General features: G+C 37.2%; 1 protein-coding gene across 12 annotated transcripts in view; it reads right to left on the bottom strand.

Annotated features, from left to right (window-relative positions):
- The window catches only part of ptprub (protein tyrosine phosphatase receptor type Ub), a 232499-nt gene that overhangs the window by 41114 nt on the left and 172738 nt on the right, over positions 1–18647 (bottom strand). For all 12 annotated transcript variants that reach the window (XM_058747184.1, XM_058747185.1, XM_058747182.1 and 9 more), the window contains exons 11-13: positions 14161–14263; positions 12348–12621; positions 6171–6207 (exon numbers count right to left, since the gene is read on the bottom strand). In XM_058747184.1, coding sequence (XP_058603167.1) covers positions 6171–6207; positions 12348–12621; positions 14161–14263 — 414 coding nt within the window. The remainder of the gene's footprint in view (positions 1–6170; positions 6208–12347; positions 12622–14160; positions 14264–18647) is intronic.

Here is an 18647-nt window from a genome sequence, read left to right as displayed (position 1 = left end):
ATTGAAAAGCAGAAGGAGACCTTTGGTCATCCACTGACAGAGGCACAAGACAAAACTGACAATCTGAGAAAGCAAGTGAGAAAAGCATAGTCCCGAGTCAAAACCCAAAACACAGTCATGAGCCAAGGTGAAAGAAATGAAAGATCTGGCAATCCTGAGGGCTTCTTCAATCGCTCATCATGAGCCGTTTCTCTACTGTACCACGCAGATTGCACGCCTCCTCTGTGGTGTGAGTGCCAACTGCACCCGGTCAGCTATTTATCCCCGACACCTGTCTCCACTGACAGCGTGTGGGCAGGGGTCATTTCACAATCTGAGGCTCCTGGGGATAGCATGACTTTCTGTCACACCACAAAATGAGACTGTGCGATCCAAGAGAGAGAGTAAAGAGAAAGTGTGCATATAAGCAGAGCCTGAGGCAAATTGCCCTGACCTGGACACGCAGCAGCTGGGCTATTTATACTCTTTCACACACTCATGCTTGTACGGGGATGTTTTGCATGTTTTTGTGGGGGTTTGTTCGAGCTGATGAGTATGTGTGAACATCAATGGAAATCTGTTTGTTTCTGCTCTTTTCACAAAAATATTGAGAGGGGCTGTGCAGCAAATCCTAATCCAGCTAAAATTAAAGATCAAATATTAAAATGATATATACGATTAATTTTAATATGTTAATATGTTTACATTAAAAAAATACATAAATTGTTATATATTTAATTATTACATACTACATTATATAACCAACACTATGTGTTCTGAAAAATCTACACAAACATACATTAAAACTGTAGTAGGAGGAATTACGGGACACACAATAAGATGCAAAGTATAATTTATAAACAAGTGCTCCATGACATAAAATCAAGCAGACATTTTACTTGAGGCAGACATTCAGATGTTACACTATTCATTGATTTGGCAAAGGAAAGCAGGTGTGTTGCCTCAACAATTTAGAAAAAAATCCTGAAAATCTCATGCAAACAACCAGTGGCATGGCTCCAAGAAACCAGCAAATGGATATTTAAACTAATAACTGGTTACTTGCCAATGAGTCCATGTTTGTTTAGTCAAATCCACAGTGGGAGTCCTACATCTTTGTTGATGAGGGACTAGAGATCATCTTACTCCGCCTAGTTTTAGCACTTCCTTAAAGTCTCAGTGGCCTGAAAGTTACAAGGCCCTATGAAAAAGAGAGCGAGCTAAGGCCTGAGGAAAATGGTCTGCTTTAGGGTTCCATGCAACGCCAAGGCTAAAAATAAGTCATAAGCATGTGGAGGGATGTGGGGCAGCAAGAAAAAGAATTTGCCATGGCGCTCTCTTCTCCCTCAACAGCCAAAGGCAGTTTCAAAACTTCCCTGTCTTTGTGACAATGGCTCACTCAGAATGGCGAAGAAATGCCTCTGAAAACTGAAGAGCTTTGTTTTTTGCATTCTTTCCATTGACTGGAGTTATAGCATGGCATTGGATTGTATGCATATAATAATAAAAAATGAACATTATGGCATTATGAACTCACTCTCTTGTAGTTCCAAACCTGCATGAGTTTACTTCTTCAGAGGAAAACTAAAGGAGAAATTCAAAAAATTGTGCTTGTTGTTTTTCATGGAATTACAACGAAAGGTGTTGAAGATTCAAAAACTATGCAAAAGCACCATTAAATTATCTTAAAAGTAGTCCACTTCTTCCTCAAAAGCATGTTGTATAGAACTGGATCAGTCCAATTTAAGAAAGAATCATTCACTGAAAAACTCAAAAGAATGATTCATTCAATATTTTCAGAGAATAACTTAAATTCCAGTCTGTTTCTCTAACAATGCTGTTGTATAACTTCCGAAAACTTGGAATATACTGCATAAGGATTAGACTACTACTATGATAACTGAAAAGCCTTTTTAAGCTTAAAAGCCTCAGTAGGCTACTCAGTGTAACTGCATGGAAAAGAAGAAAGTCATACAGGTTTGTAACCATATGAGAGTGGGTAAATAATCAAATATTTTTGGTTGGAGGGAGAATAGTTTATTTAAAGTAGTGTAATCTAGACCATTCCTTCCCTTCCAATCCAAAGCAACTTTCTGTGACAGACTTCAGATATCTGAAGACAACAGCAACTATACTTTCACAAACCCTCCATAGAGATCCCACATTACACTACTGACTTGAGAAGTCAGACTCCCACAGGAATCTCTTAAAAAGAGCCCAGCCATGAATTATCTTAGAAGAAACCATCTCCTTATATATAGTATAGTGCTTTTGGTGCACATCTTCACAGGAACAGATTTGAATCTAAGGCACCAATACAGTCTCTGTCTGCATCAGGCTGATAACAATATTAAATATACATAATTCTTTAGATGTCAGCAGTGAAGGGATCTGATCTAGATTTACTGTGTCTTCAATTAAATGCTTTAAAAAAAAAAAAAAACCTCATTTCCAAAAATGGTGAGACAGTGTAACTGCATAAAATCAAAATTTAAATGAAAAAAGCAGAAATCAATAAATGCAAAAACATTTTTTAAATTTGCGATTAAAATTAAATTAATATGATTTTTATATTAGTTTAAACTTTTTTTTTTTTCATTTATTGTGTCAAGCTAAATATTTCAGAATCCTTAAAGACAAATTCATCTGAGAAGCAAAATCAGATTTCATTTGTTTGGAAAGAATTTATCCTGGATGTTAGGTGCACTTTGTCTTGTTATATTTTCTTTCTTTCTTTTCTTCTTCTTTTTTTTTTTTGTAGAAAATAGGTCTCAGTCAATTTTAAGATTTTATTTTTTAAAAGACTTGCCAATGGAACAATATAAAACACAAAACACATAGCTTCTCATGTGAAATTATCTTGTTTTAAGGATGCTCAGATATTTGTTTTACTGTTAAACAAAACAAAGACTGATGCAGGATATTGTGCCAACATAATGGCTCTACCATAACATGCAAGTTCAATATTCCAAACATAAGATACGCAAATTCATGCATAATCTCCACAATAACAGCTACATCACGAGTTCTTAACGAGGTATTAAATGTATTCATCGCATGAAATATAGATGGGAAAACATCCATTAAAGTTTGATGCAAACCTGATCAGATTTTTATCGTCGTGCTGAGTTTCCTTTCAGAATATCAATTAAGCCCAACACAGGCATGAAATTTGTTTCAAGATTAATGTGAGCACCTGCTGAGTGCACCAAAAGTGGAAATTAGCACTTGGAGTAACAACGAAAGTCTATTGTTCTGTGAAGATTGCCAAGGGACTGTTAATTAAACTGTCACCTGTGCACTGAAAAGGGAATCTTGGCAGCTTAGTTTTGTAAGACTATGTAATTCGGTTGCATTTTGAGAACATAAGGGTGTCAATTTTCTTCTGGACCTTGATTGTTGATTCATAGGACAATTTCGTGGCCAATCAAAAGCAACGACCTCAATTATGGATTTTTTTGACAAGCTGGATTCTTTCTTATCATATAGACCCTTTATGTGAGGTATATATAGAATACAAGAAGTAAATGTAGTGAAACAGTTTCCTGTCCATCTCTTTGTTAGCACTCTGTTTGTCAATTTGTTTAACTGTTCTTTCCTGTTGAGGAAGTCGAGAGAGCTCCATTCTGTTCATCAATATGTTGGAGTGTGAGCCTACATCCCAAATGTGTGTCTGTCTGTGCCCACTGAGCAGATGGGATGACAAAACTGCCCTAAAATGTCCACTGCGCCTCTTGGTTTCATGCTCGGAAGGCTAGTCGTCACCATCATTACTCAGTCTCAAAAAAAGAGCCAGGTCGATTTAACTGGGAGGCTATGCTCACTAGCGGCAAATGTCGAAGACTACAATACCGTCCTGCCCACACTGATCCCTGATGGCGTTCGATAGAAAGGAGTGTGGTTCTTTCTTGTTGCCTTGACAGAAATCTATGCCTCATGAACCTTTTCATCTTTCTCTGAGGAGCCTGACAGGTGGTAGCATGTATTGACAAGCACAGGTGACTCCATCAGTGGTGTTTGATGTGAAGGTCTTTCTCCTGACCGGACAGGGACCCGAAAACTGATCTCTCTCTCTCTCTCTCTCTCTGTGTCCGCGTGCTGCGGCGTGTCTACTCCGAGACTGCCCGCCCCAGACAAATCTGCTTTGATATAGTCCACTCCCCTACCGCAAGCAACCAAAACAAACATGATGAAAGAGTGACCTGTTCTCCGTTAGTGCCCTTGTCTCCAGAAGAGAAAGGGGAGGGGGTAGGGGGCCACATAAGGGAAAAATCTGTGTGTCTAGACACAAAATTTCACTGTAAACCAATACACATCCCAAAGCTGCTTTGCCCTTTAGGGAATCCACAGATGCTTGCAACTTGTGTCGGAAATCTCAGCTCTTGGGGGGAAAAAGTGCATGTGTAAGATTAGCTAGTGAACCATTATGAAGTGTTTCTCAGTTGTACAGCTCTGAGAGGTTTGAGCAATAGCCACAGAGCTGGACTACTGACCTGGAAGAGGGGAACCACTTTGATATCAAAACCTGGCCTGGTAGCGTCCCTTGGTCACTACTTGAAAGTTGAAACCTCTGAGGCTACATTCACACTGTCAGTTTTTGGGATTGCTGAATTTACTGAAAGGTGTAAGTCTCAAGATGCTTGAAGACTATCTGTATGAACATGAAAAGGAAGTAAAGCTCATATTCTATTCAAGACCATCACCTTTAAAAGATGGTGGGATAAACAAAACTTTAAAGTCTTCTCACTTTTGAAATGACAGAAGTCCAACTGTGAGTTCATTCATCAAATCTTAACTAACCTCCAGAAGCTTTTATAGTAGACAGTGGAGCAAACTGATGGGAGAAAACCTTCAGATGACACGCAGCTCATATCTGCGTCTTTGTAAGCTACCAAAATCACACAAGAAACCTGAAAAACTTTACAGACACACTTATGTAAAACTCAAGAGTTGCTCTCTTGCATTGAATGAATTATAGACTAATCTAATTTCTGTTCACATACCATGGGTTTCCCCAAAATGAGTGAGTCCTGAAAATTGAACAGTGTGTGAGTTTGGTTAGGTGCTGTAAGAAAAAAAAAAAAAATCGTAGACCAACAGATAAGGTACTATTACAGGTACATGACAACATCTGCTAAGTTAACTGACATTTCCTTCATTCCTAAAACACAACACAATGCAAGGACTCATCGAGGAATGACAAGCATATTCTGCTGCTGTGAGAACTTGGCTGAAATCTCTTTGTGAAGTTTTAATAACATATTTCAAATCAGGGATAAAATCTGACAACAAAGACTTACTGAATTTAGTTCAAATGATGAAATCAAAACAATTCTCAGGCTAGTCCTGCTAATGAAAATACACATTCTAGTGTAAACAATCAGGTGATTGGCCTTTGTTATTCTAAGGCAGGGCTTCCTACAGCAGCTGCAATAGTTGTATTATCAAAAGCAACCAACTCTAAAGCAAAACTACAGATGCCATGTTTAGCGTTACAATTTCTCCCATTCAAGTGGTCTATCTCCACCCCTTTTGATGTCTCAGATGCTAAAATCGACACTGACGCACCATCCGCCTGCAGCAAACTGTTAGTTCCTGTGGGATCTGGAGCTAGAATGCTGATGACATCTTGGAAAAGCTGTGGCCCTCAGGCATGTACATTGTGAATAAGTAAATAGCAAATAAGTTGAAAAACCTACACTTGTGCAGTCAGAATAACATCACCCATCCAATCCACTGCAATTTTTATGTTTTACTGTTTGTTGCCACTCTATCATACTTTAACTTGTCTACAAACTCTTTACATTCACTTCATGTTAAAGGAGTAATATCATAATTCTAAAAGCCTCTTTCACTGACCCTCTGGTAGAATGAAATATGAATGTAAACCCATTGTCAAAAAGACGTATTACGTAACCCATTGTCAAAAATACGTATTTTAAAATGCCACTCATAATTACTCATAATCAGAATTGCAAAAATTATTATTATTTTTAAAAAAATATAAAATAGTGTTTCATGGCTGGTAAGAAACATTTATTGTCTAAATTCATGCAAATACTCAGTATGTTGATTTTGACCTGGCAAAGGTCAATTCACCTCACTCTGTCTTTCAAAAAACATTTTCACACAAAACTGCATAGTACTTCTACAAAGAACAAGTTCTGTAGCATCAGCATTGAATAACTCACCTTTACGGGCGATGCGGATGCAGTTTATCCTTGTTTCCTGTGAGAAAAGAGAACAGAGATGCAGTGTCACGCTGTGGGAAACAGTCAAATGGCAGAAATAAGACAGTCTGATACCTGATGAGAAGTCAAATGGGCTCACACTGACTTTTGCTGATTCAACAACAGCATGAACGCCAGTAAAAGAGTAAAAATACATTTAAAAACAGCACCGTGTCTCACTCACCTACCCTACTTGTGTGTGTGTGTACTTTTCCAGTGTGGCGGTAAGATGTAAGCCTTTAATGTACAGAAAATGGCAGCGGAGGACAAAAGAGGCAGGGGGGATGACTTCCAGCCAGGAGAGAATTATAAAAAGGAATTAATTTGTTCGAAATCGCAGTTGATGACATACTGGTGTTATGAAAACGACCTTTGTCAAATAGCGCTAATGAGATCCAAGCCCATAATCCAATTCCGGCCTGCCACCTCGACAAGAAGATGCATTATCAAATTAAGATTTACAGATGCTAATTCGGGCATTATGGAACAATTATGCAAATCTTCCCATCCGGAAAAGGAGTGAGAGGCCTCTGCTCAAACTGCGGCTGAATTGCTTTTTTTTAATTGAAAATCCATTCCGAACTGCCTTGGCTCCTAAAGCCTGTCATAACCCTATATCATCTCGGAAAGCATACAAAAGGGAAAGCGAGGGCGGTAGCAAGAGGAAAAAAGGTAGAGACGGACTCGCATTGATGTTTCAAGAGAGGGAAGAGGGACACGCATGGATATTTTAGCCCCCCTAAAACATCCACACGCTTAAAAATGTCATGTAGGCCAATCCAGGCTTTACGAGAAACTCATCTTTATCTGCTCCAGCAGCCATCATTGAGATGCAAGTGTGCCATGGCTCCCAATACACACTCTCCCATGAGAGCATATCGCAGGGATAAAGCAAACACTGCCTGTTTTCTCCAAGCACAGAGCCGGTCCTAGATGTCACACCGTAAGAAGTCATACTGTAGCTCACCATGCGTGTGAGAAAAGACTGACCCCGAATGACAGGCGAGAGACAGCCAGTGGGCTTTGATCAGACAGACACCGACACAAAGCTTTAAGCTTCCCTGCTCTATTTAATCAAATTTGTGGGAACGGTCATGGCAGGCACTGCAAAAGGGGATCTGTCAGCAAACTCAAGCTAAGTAAATGAATTATGAGCACTATAAATATAACAGGCCCAGGGAGGCATGGGAAAGGAACTTATTAGAAAGCTCCTACTTGGTTCAGAGCAGAAGAAAGGAGGCGTGCATGAAAAAGAGAGGGGGAAAATAAGAATTAATGTTATTTTCCCTAGGATATGAAACCTCCCAAATCAATTGTGCTACTGTAATTTAAAAAAAAAATCTAGTCTAATTGTGAATGATATGCGGTTTAAAAAAGTATAAACATTTTTTTTTAGGTTTTAGTGCCTTTATGCTGAAAAAAAACAACAACAAAAAACAACAATGAATTACAGTATAAATATTTAAAGTAAAAAATATGTTTTGATGAAAGATGAAAAAATTCATCATGAAAAATTCACAATGCAAATATATATACACACATATATATATACACAACAAATATGTATTGATTTGTAAATTGGATATAAATTCAAGTAAATTAATGATATAATAAATTAGATATGTATGATAAAACTTACATTTCTTTTTGATTTCTTTTTATTATTTAGGGGGTAATTTCAGCTTAACATATTTTACTGAGAAATACTGAGTTTTTGCCTTCTATTTTGATCAAACGGAGATGCCAATTAGAGAGAAAAAGTCTGTTTGAAAGTGTCTGGTCAGTCCTATAGGGTTCAGTGGCGTAATAAAAAAAAACAGCAAAGTTTTTCTGTGTGTATGAGTGAAAGAGAGCGTCTGACAGCTACAATCTTTTTGTTTTGCCTCTAAGGACTGTTAAGGAAGCAGAGGACAAAAAAGTAAACAAAAAGCAGCGAAGAGAAAGGAATAAAAACAGCTCTTTGTAAACAGCTGAGAATCAAAGATCTTTTAAGAGCATCTTTATATATATTTATCACTGAAAGCAATTACACAAAGCCCTGACAGCATTCGCAGCTCTCTAATGGCTAATTGTCAGAATAATGGCCAAAGATGCAGCAGAGGACTTTCTTTCTTGTGCCGCTGCCAAAAGCTTTGAAAACCACTTACAGCCATAAAGTTGGCCAAGAGACAAAGCAAAGTATATTAGCATTGTTTATATGCAGTCAGGAGAAAAAAACAGACCTGTTCAAATCGGTAACAGGGGAGTGCTAAATGCTAGCTAAGTCTCTTGAGCTATGTTCTCTTTGGCTTAGACTGTCAGCCTTTACGGCAGTTATTGCAGCATAAAATAGAGCTGAATAAAAATGAATATTTAGCTAAAGGTCGGTCAAGTAAATCAGCAGAGCCCAAAGGAGACGGAGCTGTGCGATCGGTTTCCAAGACATATGGTTTCAAGTAGAGAGAAACCGAGGGGAAGGTGGAGTCACAATGGCTTGGCTGACAGGTGCATTTCAGTCTGTAATGCGAGAGAAGCCCTGAGGGGTTCGACGGGGAGGGAGTTTGTGTCTGTACTATAGGTCAACAGAGGCATTTCCCTTAAAGGCCGCCAAAAAACCCAACTGTGTAATAGCGTAGGTAAAGTCTGTCCAAGTTTTGTGCCTCTGAATTGCTGTTCAGAAGAGTGGAATGAGCCAAGCTGGCTCATCCTTTCCTCCAGGTGCTGAGCCAACGAGATAACCTTCTTCTAAATGTCACCCACATCTTTTTGAGCATGAGGTTTGCTAGCTGGTGTCAAATCTAAATGGACCATTAAAAAAGTCTTTTCATTCCCACAAGCCTGAAACACTCAGAGGTTTAATAGCGCATAATTGAGTACGGCAGGTAACTAATAACCATGAAACCATAAGGCAAAAGTCAGAAGTTTCCTGTCATGCTCAAGATGAAGGTTGGTTTGCATGAAGTTAAAAATTTCTGTATTCATCACTGATGCAGCAGTGTTGGGGCAGACTAACTAAAAGGAGTGAAGAGACTAACTTAACGTCTGTTTTCAAAAGCATGACAGTAGTTCAAATAGTTCTTTGATACACTTCAGTGAATTCATAGATTCACATACACTTTTATAGTAAAATTAACTATACTGCGGTTATTCGTTGTGTTTTCACACGACAGTATAAGCTATTTTTATTAGCTGTATTTAGTGGAAACATACATTTTTAAATGTAATTATTTGTTTTTGCACCAGCATATAAATAGGAATTTTACATTATATCATTGAATGTTTATACAATTAAAAGCTTCAATGTAGTTATCTAGTTTTTTGTTGTTTTTTTCGTGACAAGCTACAGTTTTAAAGTATTTTGCAGTTAGAGTATTTTTGAGCCATGCAAAAGTATCAAAAGTATTGTGTCAAGTTCCAACCATTATGCTAAAATGCTTTAAACTCGCAATTATGAGGAAAAGAAATCAGAATTTCAAGTTTATAAGATATAAAGTCTCAATTCTGAGAAATAAAGCCAAAATTGAGTGATACAAGCTCACAATTCTGACTTTATAACGCAATTACAAGTTATTATTATCCCAATTCTGAGAAAAAAATGTCCCCCTTAGAATCGGCAATTGCAAGTTTATATCTCACAATTCTGCCTTTATTTATCACAATTCAGACTTCGTAACTCACTAATTGCGAGTTTATATCAATAATAAAAATGTATAAATATTAGTGCTGTCAATCGATTAAAAAACAAAAACTAATTAATCGCACTTAACATTAAAGTTTTTAAATATAATTTTATATTGCAATAATTTCACATTCAATCTTCAAATTAATGTACAAACAACATATTTTTAATATCTGTTTAATGGCATCTTTTTTTATGACTGAAGGCCAGTATCCCTGATACCAATTAATACTGATTTCCCTAAAAAAATGTCCCTTAATATTTAACCATTGACTATAGCCATTAAAAATTACATTATAATTAAGAACTATCAATTTTAACATTTATTAGACTGTAAAAATAACTTCTAATTTAAGTGAACTTAAAACAATCTTCACATAAATCCATTATAATAAATGTTATTGTTAAAATTTAGCTAGGCTACCCCTCAGCAGAAATATACAGAAATTGAAAAAAAGTTATCAAACACTAAATACAGATAAATACTTACAGCTATATAAAAGTTATTGATTTACTCTTTTTTTCTTTTATTCTTGATGAACAGACATCACAGCAGCTGGTTATTAGGTTGTTTTTGGCTGCTATTTCTTTAAGAGCTGCCGCTGCTAAACGTGATGCAGATCTGACACGCATCGTATTTTCTCTCAACTTTCATCACCTTTTCTGATCCATTTCAGGTCGGACCCATTTCAGTCTCTACTAATGAGCTGACGAGTTGAATCGAGCGTGTTAGATGAGGGAGACAGTGCTAGGCTGCTCCAGGACAGTTTTGAAAACCATTTCAGAGACATGTTCTTAATGTAATTCATATATAACATATTACATGCATGCACAGTTTTAAGGCAGCTTTAATCGCCTTTTTGGTAACTTCATGCCTTAACTGACCACGACATTGCATGCACGTAGTTTATTTCACGCTTTGATGTGAATTGATACAGACTATAGCACGCGCCGGTTTCTGCACTGTTTGACTCGCACCTGCCGCTGAAGTGAAGCTGGAGCGCGCATCTGAAACGTCTCCGGATTGATATGCTCGTAAAGATGTTCTGCGACTGAATTAATGCACTTCTTGTCAAGAAAAAACAGACAGAAACAGCAGTTATGAGTGGGGTGGCCAACCCCTTGCGTTAACGGTGTTACATATTTTTAACGCGTTAAACTGAAAAGAATTAATCGCATGCGTTCACACGCTAATTTTGACAGCACGTATAAATGTATAAAAATTTCAGAAGCATTTATATTTTGCTATTCTGATTTCATTTCTAAGAATTGCAAGTTAATATCTCGCAATTCTGACTTTTTTATTCGCTATATAGAATTTATACTTCACAATTCTGAGAAAAAAAGTCAGAATTGCGAGATAAAATGCAGCAATTACCTTTTTTATTATTCAGTGGCAGAAACGAGCTTCCATACCATACCCTATAATGACTAAGCAAAAAAGTAATTTAAAGCAGTTTAGCATAAACATGACAAAATGTGGAAGAAAATAAGAATACTTTTGCAAGGTACTGTATACAATGAACCTGGACAACCTGGCATAATGATCTCTCAGTGGGTCATGGGCCTTCACAGATTGCTGGTAGGCACAATAAAACTATATTTTCAACCAATGCTAAAGTACCAATCTGACTGAATCAAATGCTTTATTAATCAAGGTCTATATTTGCTTCTGACAAACGCTTTTTTCCTATTTAGAAACTTATTTGGCACCTTTCCGGATCAATTTTTGAGCAGCGAGAGATTCCCATTTCCCCGGCTGTTTTCCAGGCTCTGTCTTGCTTGTGCTGTCGAGCTCATTGTGTCTCCCAGACCCAGCCATTTCTAACAACATAAACTGCCAGCTGATCTATTTTTGATCAGCTGCACCTGTGCCCAATTATCCCTGTGAAATGGTTTATGCCAGCAAGAAGGTATTCCTTGTTGTTCATCCTCTTATCTAGGCATGGACGGGGAGCGCAGGGGCTGTTTTTCCCATTTGAATAAGGCCTGGACACCCAAAGCTTGGTGTGTGCTGATACTCTATTATTAATTTCATACTGAGATTGTGACACACACATTATTTTATGGGTTTGAACAGTAGGAGAAAAGGAGAAAAACAACATCCCGTAAGGACGAGCAATGATATAATGTTTTTGTACATCCAACTAATTGCAGATTTACTAGCTGCAGGTGCTTCTCACTATTTATTCAAGGTCCTTGGTTTTGCACTTTATCTCCTGCTGTGCAGACTGCAAACAATCTATAGGAGCATGTATAAATAACGTTTCAGATCTGTGTATAAAATCAGTTGAATTTCCATGAAAATAATATTGTATATTGTACAGTAAGTGTTGTTAGAAAAAGGCTGCACGCATACGGTATGTGTGTACTGTGCTAATGTTGAAATATACACATTCCCTAGCGTACATGTAACAACTGATTATACTTTAGTATATACTGGGAGTGGAATGAGAAACAGTGCAGTTTCTGACACTTACGCCTCTAAAGTTGCTCATGGCCTGGAAGTAGATGAGGTAGTTCTTCCTGGGGTCCAGCGGGCTGTTCCAGTAGCCGTTGTAGGTGTGGTTGTCCCCCACAGTAAAGGGTGTAGCCTCGGGCAGGCTGCTTGGGGGAAGTTCGGCTGTATAGTAGTGTGGAGCTCCACGGGCCTGAGCCTCACCGTGAGATGTTGGAATGGGGAAGCAGTCCTGAATGCCCAGTTCTCTCTTCACTTTCCTACCTGCTTCCTCCTCCACAATCACTTGATATGTGCTGTGTATACATAAACATAGTAATATATTTAATAAAAATATAATAGTAATAACGTATAAGCTCAATCGACAGCACTTGATTATCATAAAACAATTTAAGTACAACATACAAAACATTAAATAAATACGAATGTTATTCAAGTAGCATTGAGATATTACTGTAGTTTTAGTTAATATTTTGAATTATATTTTTTCTTTTTAATTTTAGTTCGTTTTATTAGCCTTGCTGTATTTTTTTCATTTTGATCTTTTTTTAAATTGTCTATATAAATTTTATTAATTGAAATTTCAGTTTATATTTTTTTGTTTTTAAAAAGAAGTTTAAGAGGCAAATTTACTAAACAGGGCAAAATAGTGTTAGAGCACAATTCCATAAAAGCGCTGATGGGAGGGGAAAATTTTCATTTCCATAATGACCAGCGCATTCTCCCTTCTGGAAGGAAAATATATTTTATTATATATGAACAGTCAATATATTAAAGAATTTTCAGTATATTGGTAATTATATAGAATAATACATTGTGGTAATATGCATATCATAAAAATGTGTGTGTAATGTATATATATATATATATATATATATATATATAGTAATTATAATATTGTTAATATCTACTAAATGTATGTGAAAATACATTTGTACTATATATATAAACTTGCTATGTGTACTGCGTTAGGCTAACCGAGACTTGTCACAGCACTTACATCTTATTGCTCTTTTGTTGGTTTGATTGCTATTGTCCTCATTTAAGTCCCTTTGGATAAAAGTGTCTGCTGAATGATTAAATGTGGACGTTAATTTGCCTGAATCTGTATAGAATTGGGGACCTTTGTAGGCATATTGGGAATGCATTTTTGAGACATTTAATTTTGTATGTAAACCCATGTGTTAATAAAAAGGAATGTGTTTAAATAAAGCTATGTAGTACTGTATTGTTTCTGTCTTATTGCTAAATATATATTTTATATGTACCAATATATGGCTATACATGGTTCATGCATATATTGCAGAATATTGAAAAATATAAGCACTAGAGTCCCACATATCAAAATATATTATTTCATATATCACATTATATCTTCCAATATATTCACATATATTTTTATTTCATAAGGGCTACCAAGAGTGGAGCAAATTACTGCCTGCTTTAAATAATGGCGCAAATACCAGTAATTTGACAAGAGCAAACTTTAGTAAATCGCATTGCGTGATTAATTTTAATACTCTCCTCTCATAAATTTTGCGTCTGAAAGGAAAACTCCTACACATGCATAATCAATAAGGTCAGTCGCCTTTTCGGTGCTAATTCTTCACTGCGTGTCTTTAGTAAATCCTGACAGTACTATTTTAACGCCAAAGACGGTTTGTAAATCTGGCCCTAAGTTTTTTATATTTTATTTTATTTCAAGTAACAAAGGTTTTTAATAACCCTGATGAATACACAATAGTATAGCCTAACTAATATGTGTGTTATTATTTTCATTGGTAACTTGTATTCAATCTGGAATATTTAATTAAAGAAAATACTGGAACTCTCACCTGACCGGAGCTCCTCGGCCTTGTGCTGGACGCAGCAGGACTGTGATGGTGCTTTCTGTCTCACTCAGAGGGGACGGCATGTCTCCATAATCGAATGTAGGTGCTTCAAAAAGAGACAGAAAGTGAGATATAAAATATCTTCCTAAAACTTTTTAAAAAACCCACTCACTATCAAAAGTAAACTTCTCTAAAACCCACTGAGTCAGAGTGATGGGCAGAAAAAAAAATAAATAAAGAACGAGAGCTCAGCAATTAAAAAGAAATCATTTGGGATCCAAAAATCCACTGTGTACCTTAACTTTGTCATTTCAAAGTGAAGCAAAGTGAAGTTTACGCTAATTATTAAAAGCCAATATAACCAGCTAAACATTTTAATTAGACGAACCTCATGAACAACGCCTACATTGTTGTCTGAAATAAGACCGCCCTAATTCATGACAACAACCAACACTTCATATAACTCCGCTTTCTTCTTCAAACTTGTCCCTTTGCGTGTTTTGAACTCAGGGTGTAATTAAAAGCTGTGCATGTGGGACAAACAGAGGGGAAACTCATTTAGAAGGATCTGAGTCTGGACTGCATCCTTCCCCTGAGATGGTCGTGTTGAGCAATAACGCTTTCCTTAATATCAGCAGTCAATTAAAGCTGACGAGCAAAGGCAAACAATCTGCCAGAAATCAATGATTATGGTATTAAAAGCGGGTTTTGGCAAAACTACAGCTACCTGAGTGGACTTCAGTAAAAGTGAGGCCTTGGATGGTTTTGAGTGCTTGCAGAGAAAATAAAAACACACAAAAAAATAGAATACATTCATATGATGCAACTGGGAGATATGAAAGGGCCTGAGAGCATATTCAATACAGTATGCACAGACAAGCAAGTATACAACAGGTCATACATGTACATCTATTCTAACAGCCACTATTGATATATTGCAACAACTCCAAAGCATCTATGCTGCAAAAAAAATCTCTGAGGTTTGGTGTACATACTGAAATCACAGAAATAAGAGTGTAATGCATCTCTCTGTGTCTGTGCCAAGTTCCTGTTTGACTTCTGTACTATTTCTAATTAAAAATCCTTCAACCAGCAATATACAAATTATGCAGATAATATACAATGACATATATTTCCATTACAAATTATATTTTCAGCATAACAATTTGAGTGAAAATAAAATCAAAAAATTTAAATACTGAAAGTAGTTTCTCAAACTGCATGAACACCACAATTTGTGTAAAGCCCGATGATCACATTATGCAGCTAAATATGCATATCAAATTTGATTTTGAACCCCAAATTTGGTGTCAGAAATATGGACATTACCATAAACATTTATTTAAAAAAATATTATTATTACCTAAATAAATAAATAAATATATTTCATTATTATAATTTCTAAAGAATTTTTTTATTTTTTTTAAATTTCACTAAAACAAAACAGAAAATGTATCAACTTTATCCATTAACAATGCTTTTGGTAGATTTTGAGATGATACAAGGCAAAATGTCCCCGACTGTTAATCGGCCAAGTAGACAGGGTTATCAGGCCAAAGCCAATAATCTCAAAACAACCAAATATTTGCAGATTAATGGGCCTTGCCTACCACCACACTAAATCCTCTTATTGGATTTTGTGTTTCCGTCACATCGCTGCCATCAAAAAACAGAAGTTCTCCATCGTTACCATCGGAGAAAATGCTGGCTTTAACGCACATCGCTTCGCATCAGTCCAGTGTTGAGGAATCCTGATTTAGCATCAGCTGCGTCTGGTTGACAGCAGCATATGGTGCTGTTTTGTAAGGCGGGCTGGTTTTCGAATGGTGAGGATGACAGTGATGTCAGTTCTCTTTGAGGCGAGGGGAAACGTGTAATGTTCTTGAAGGGCCTGTTGGGTTCTGAGCATCTGCTGTGATTCAGTTTCACTATCACTTCCTCAGATCCACTCGGGAATACATAATGGCTCTTAAGCGGCGATATGGGCTTACTCTCACACACACACATGCTTCAGAGATCAATAGCGCACCTGAAGCTCAGGATGATGAACCGGAAACTCTGGAGTTTCGCATTTTTCCTTTTCTGTGAAATCAGTTTTTGTTTCCCTTTGTTCCTGACTATTGAAATGCCAACGTGCATTTCTGTACCTTAGACATCTCCCGAATGATCTGAGGCATTTCAATCAACAGTTTATAGATCTCACCTGGTACATCTGAAGGTGCACAGAAACACTCACGCACATGCACGTACATTTCGCATCACTGCAGAAGTACGAGTTCTGTTCCTTCAATGCAAAACAAAAGCAACTTCTGCGACAAGCACAGTCTGCTCTGATTGGCCAGCGGACACAGTGCATTGTGATTGGCTGAACACCACAAGCACGCGTAGGAAATGTAATGCCCCTTACCATAATCGCGAGCTTCAGCTTTCAAAGTAAATATAAAGACAGTTAATAATGTCCTTAGTTTTACCATCAGTTCAAGCTTGAGAGGGGAACAGAGTCGTGTGACAGACACAGTGATGATGCTCGTATGTATTTGCAGTACACAAGTCGCGATTAAGACAGTTGACTCCACTGTGATGTGTGTGACCCTCTCTCTCTCTCTCTCTCTCTCTCTCACACACACACGACGCGTTACTCTACACTGCGCATAACTCCTCATTTGAACAGTCAATAGCAAATACTTAAACTAATAACAAAACATACTTACAGTCGCTGATTCAGAAGCGCCAGATTGTCATAGCAAAGTCAGAACTGACCCTTTTTTTTTTTTTTTTAGAAATAGCCTTTGTGCACAGCCAGCCTTGTACTCTCCTAGGTTCACAAAACCGTCGTCCATAAAATGTGTTGCACAAATTCAAACATTTGGGTTGTGCTGTTCTGTTGTTAACAAATCTTAAAGGAACACTCCACTTTTTTTGGAAATAGGCTCATTCTCCAACTCCCCCAGAGTTAATAAGTTGAGTTTTACCGTTTTTGAATCCATTCAGCCGATCTCCGGGTCTGACGATAGCACTTTTAGCACAGCTTAGCATAGATCATTGAATCCGATTAGACCAGTAGCATCGCGTTCAAAAATGACCAAAGAGTTTCGATATTTGTCCTATTTAAAACTTGACTCTTCTGTAGTTATATCGTGTACTAAGACCGGTGGAAAATGAAAAGTTGCGATTTTCTAGGCTGATATGATTAGGAACTATACTCTCATTCCGGTAATAATCAAGGAACTTTGCTGCGTGCCATGGCGCGGCAGGCGCTGTGATGCGCGGGCGCCTGAAAGTAGTCCCCAGCTGGGTAACTGGTTATAATATGGCTGGGGACTGCTTTCAGGCGCTGCGTAATATCTGGCGCCTGCCGCGCCATGGCACGGCAGCAAAGTTCCTTGATTATTACGCCGAATGAGATTATAGTTCTAGCCATCGGCCTGAAAATCGCAACTTTTCATTTTCCGCCGATCTTACACGATATAACTACAGAAGAGTCAAGTTTTAAATAGGACAAATATCGAAACTCTTTGGTCATTTTTGAACGCGATGCTACTGGTCTAATCGGATTCAATGATCTATGCTAAGCTATGCTAAAAGTGCTATCGCCAGATCCAGAGATCGGCTGAATGGATTCCAAAACGGTAAAACTCAACTTATTAACTCTGGGGGAGTTGGAGAATGAGCCTATTTCCAAAAAAAGTGGAGTGTTCCTTTAACCAATGATTCCTAATTGCATCTACTTTCGGCTGCATCAACACTCCTGCGGTTACTGAAACCACGCCTTCTTTCTCTGTGTGAATATTTGTGCAGCATTACGCAAATATTTCCACATTGTGACGTAGACATGTGGGGGCATGTTTTAATGAGGCGTTTTAGCCCGGTCTGGATCAGCCTTCTCTTTTAGATAGAATCAATCCTTTTGTGGGAGACTTTGAGCTTTGTAACTCTGCAGATCTTATACATGCACAAACAGCTACATAACACACTAAAGAAAAGGAAAACAAGAAATCGCATCATATGACCCCTTTAAAAGCTTGGAGTCAGTATATTTTATATTTAGCAAGGATGCTTAAAATGGATCAAAAGTGATCAAGACATTCATAATGTTACAAAAGATTTCTATTTCAGATAAATGCTCTTCTTCTGAACTTATATTAATCAAAGAAACCTGAAAAAAAAAAAAATACTGTTCTCAACATAATAATAATAATAATAATAATAATGAATGTTTTTTGAGAAGCAAATTATATTAGAATGATTTCTGAAAGACCATGTGCCTGGAGTAATGATGCTAAAAATTCAGCTTTGAAATCACAGGAATAAATTACATTTTAAAATATATTCAAATAGAAATATTTTTACTGTTTTTGCTGTACTTTGGATCAAATAAATGCAGGTTTGGTGAGCAGAGGAGACTTCTTAAAAAAAAAAAAAAAACATTAAAAATCTTACAGTTCAAACATTTTTGACTGGAAGTGTACATGTAATGGGATTACTTAATT

This window comes from Onychostoma macrolepis, chromosome 16, assembly GCF_012432095.1.
Source record: "Onychostoma macrolepis isolate SWU-2019 chromosome 16, ASM1243209v1, whole genome shotgun sequence".
NCBI lineage: Eukaryota > Metazoa > Chordata > Actinopteri > Cypriniformes > Cyprinidae > Onychostoma > Onychostoma macrolepis.
Note: the sequence above shows the minus strand (reverse complement) of the source record. Positions and strands in the feature narration are given on the sequence as shown.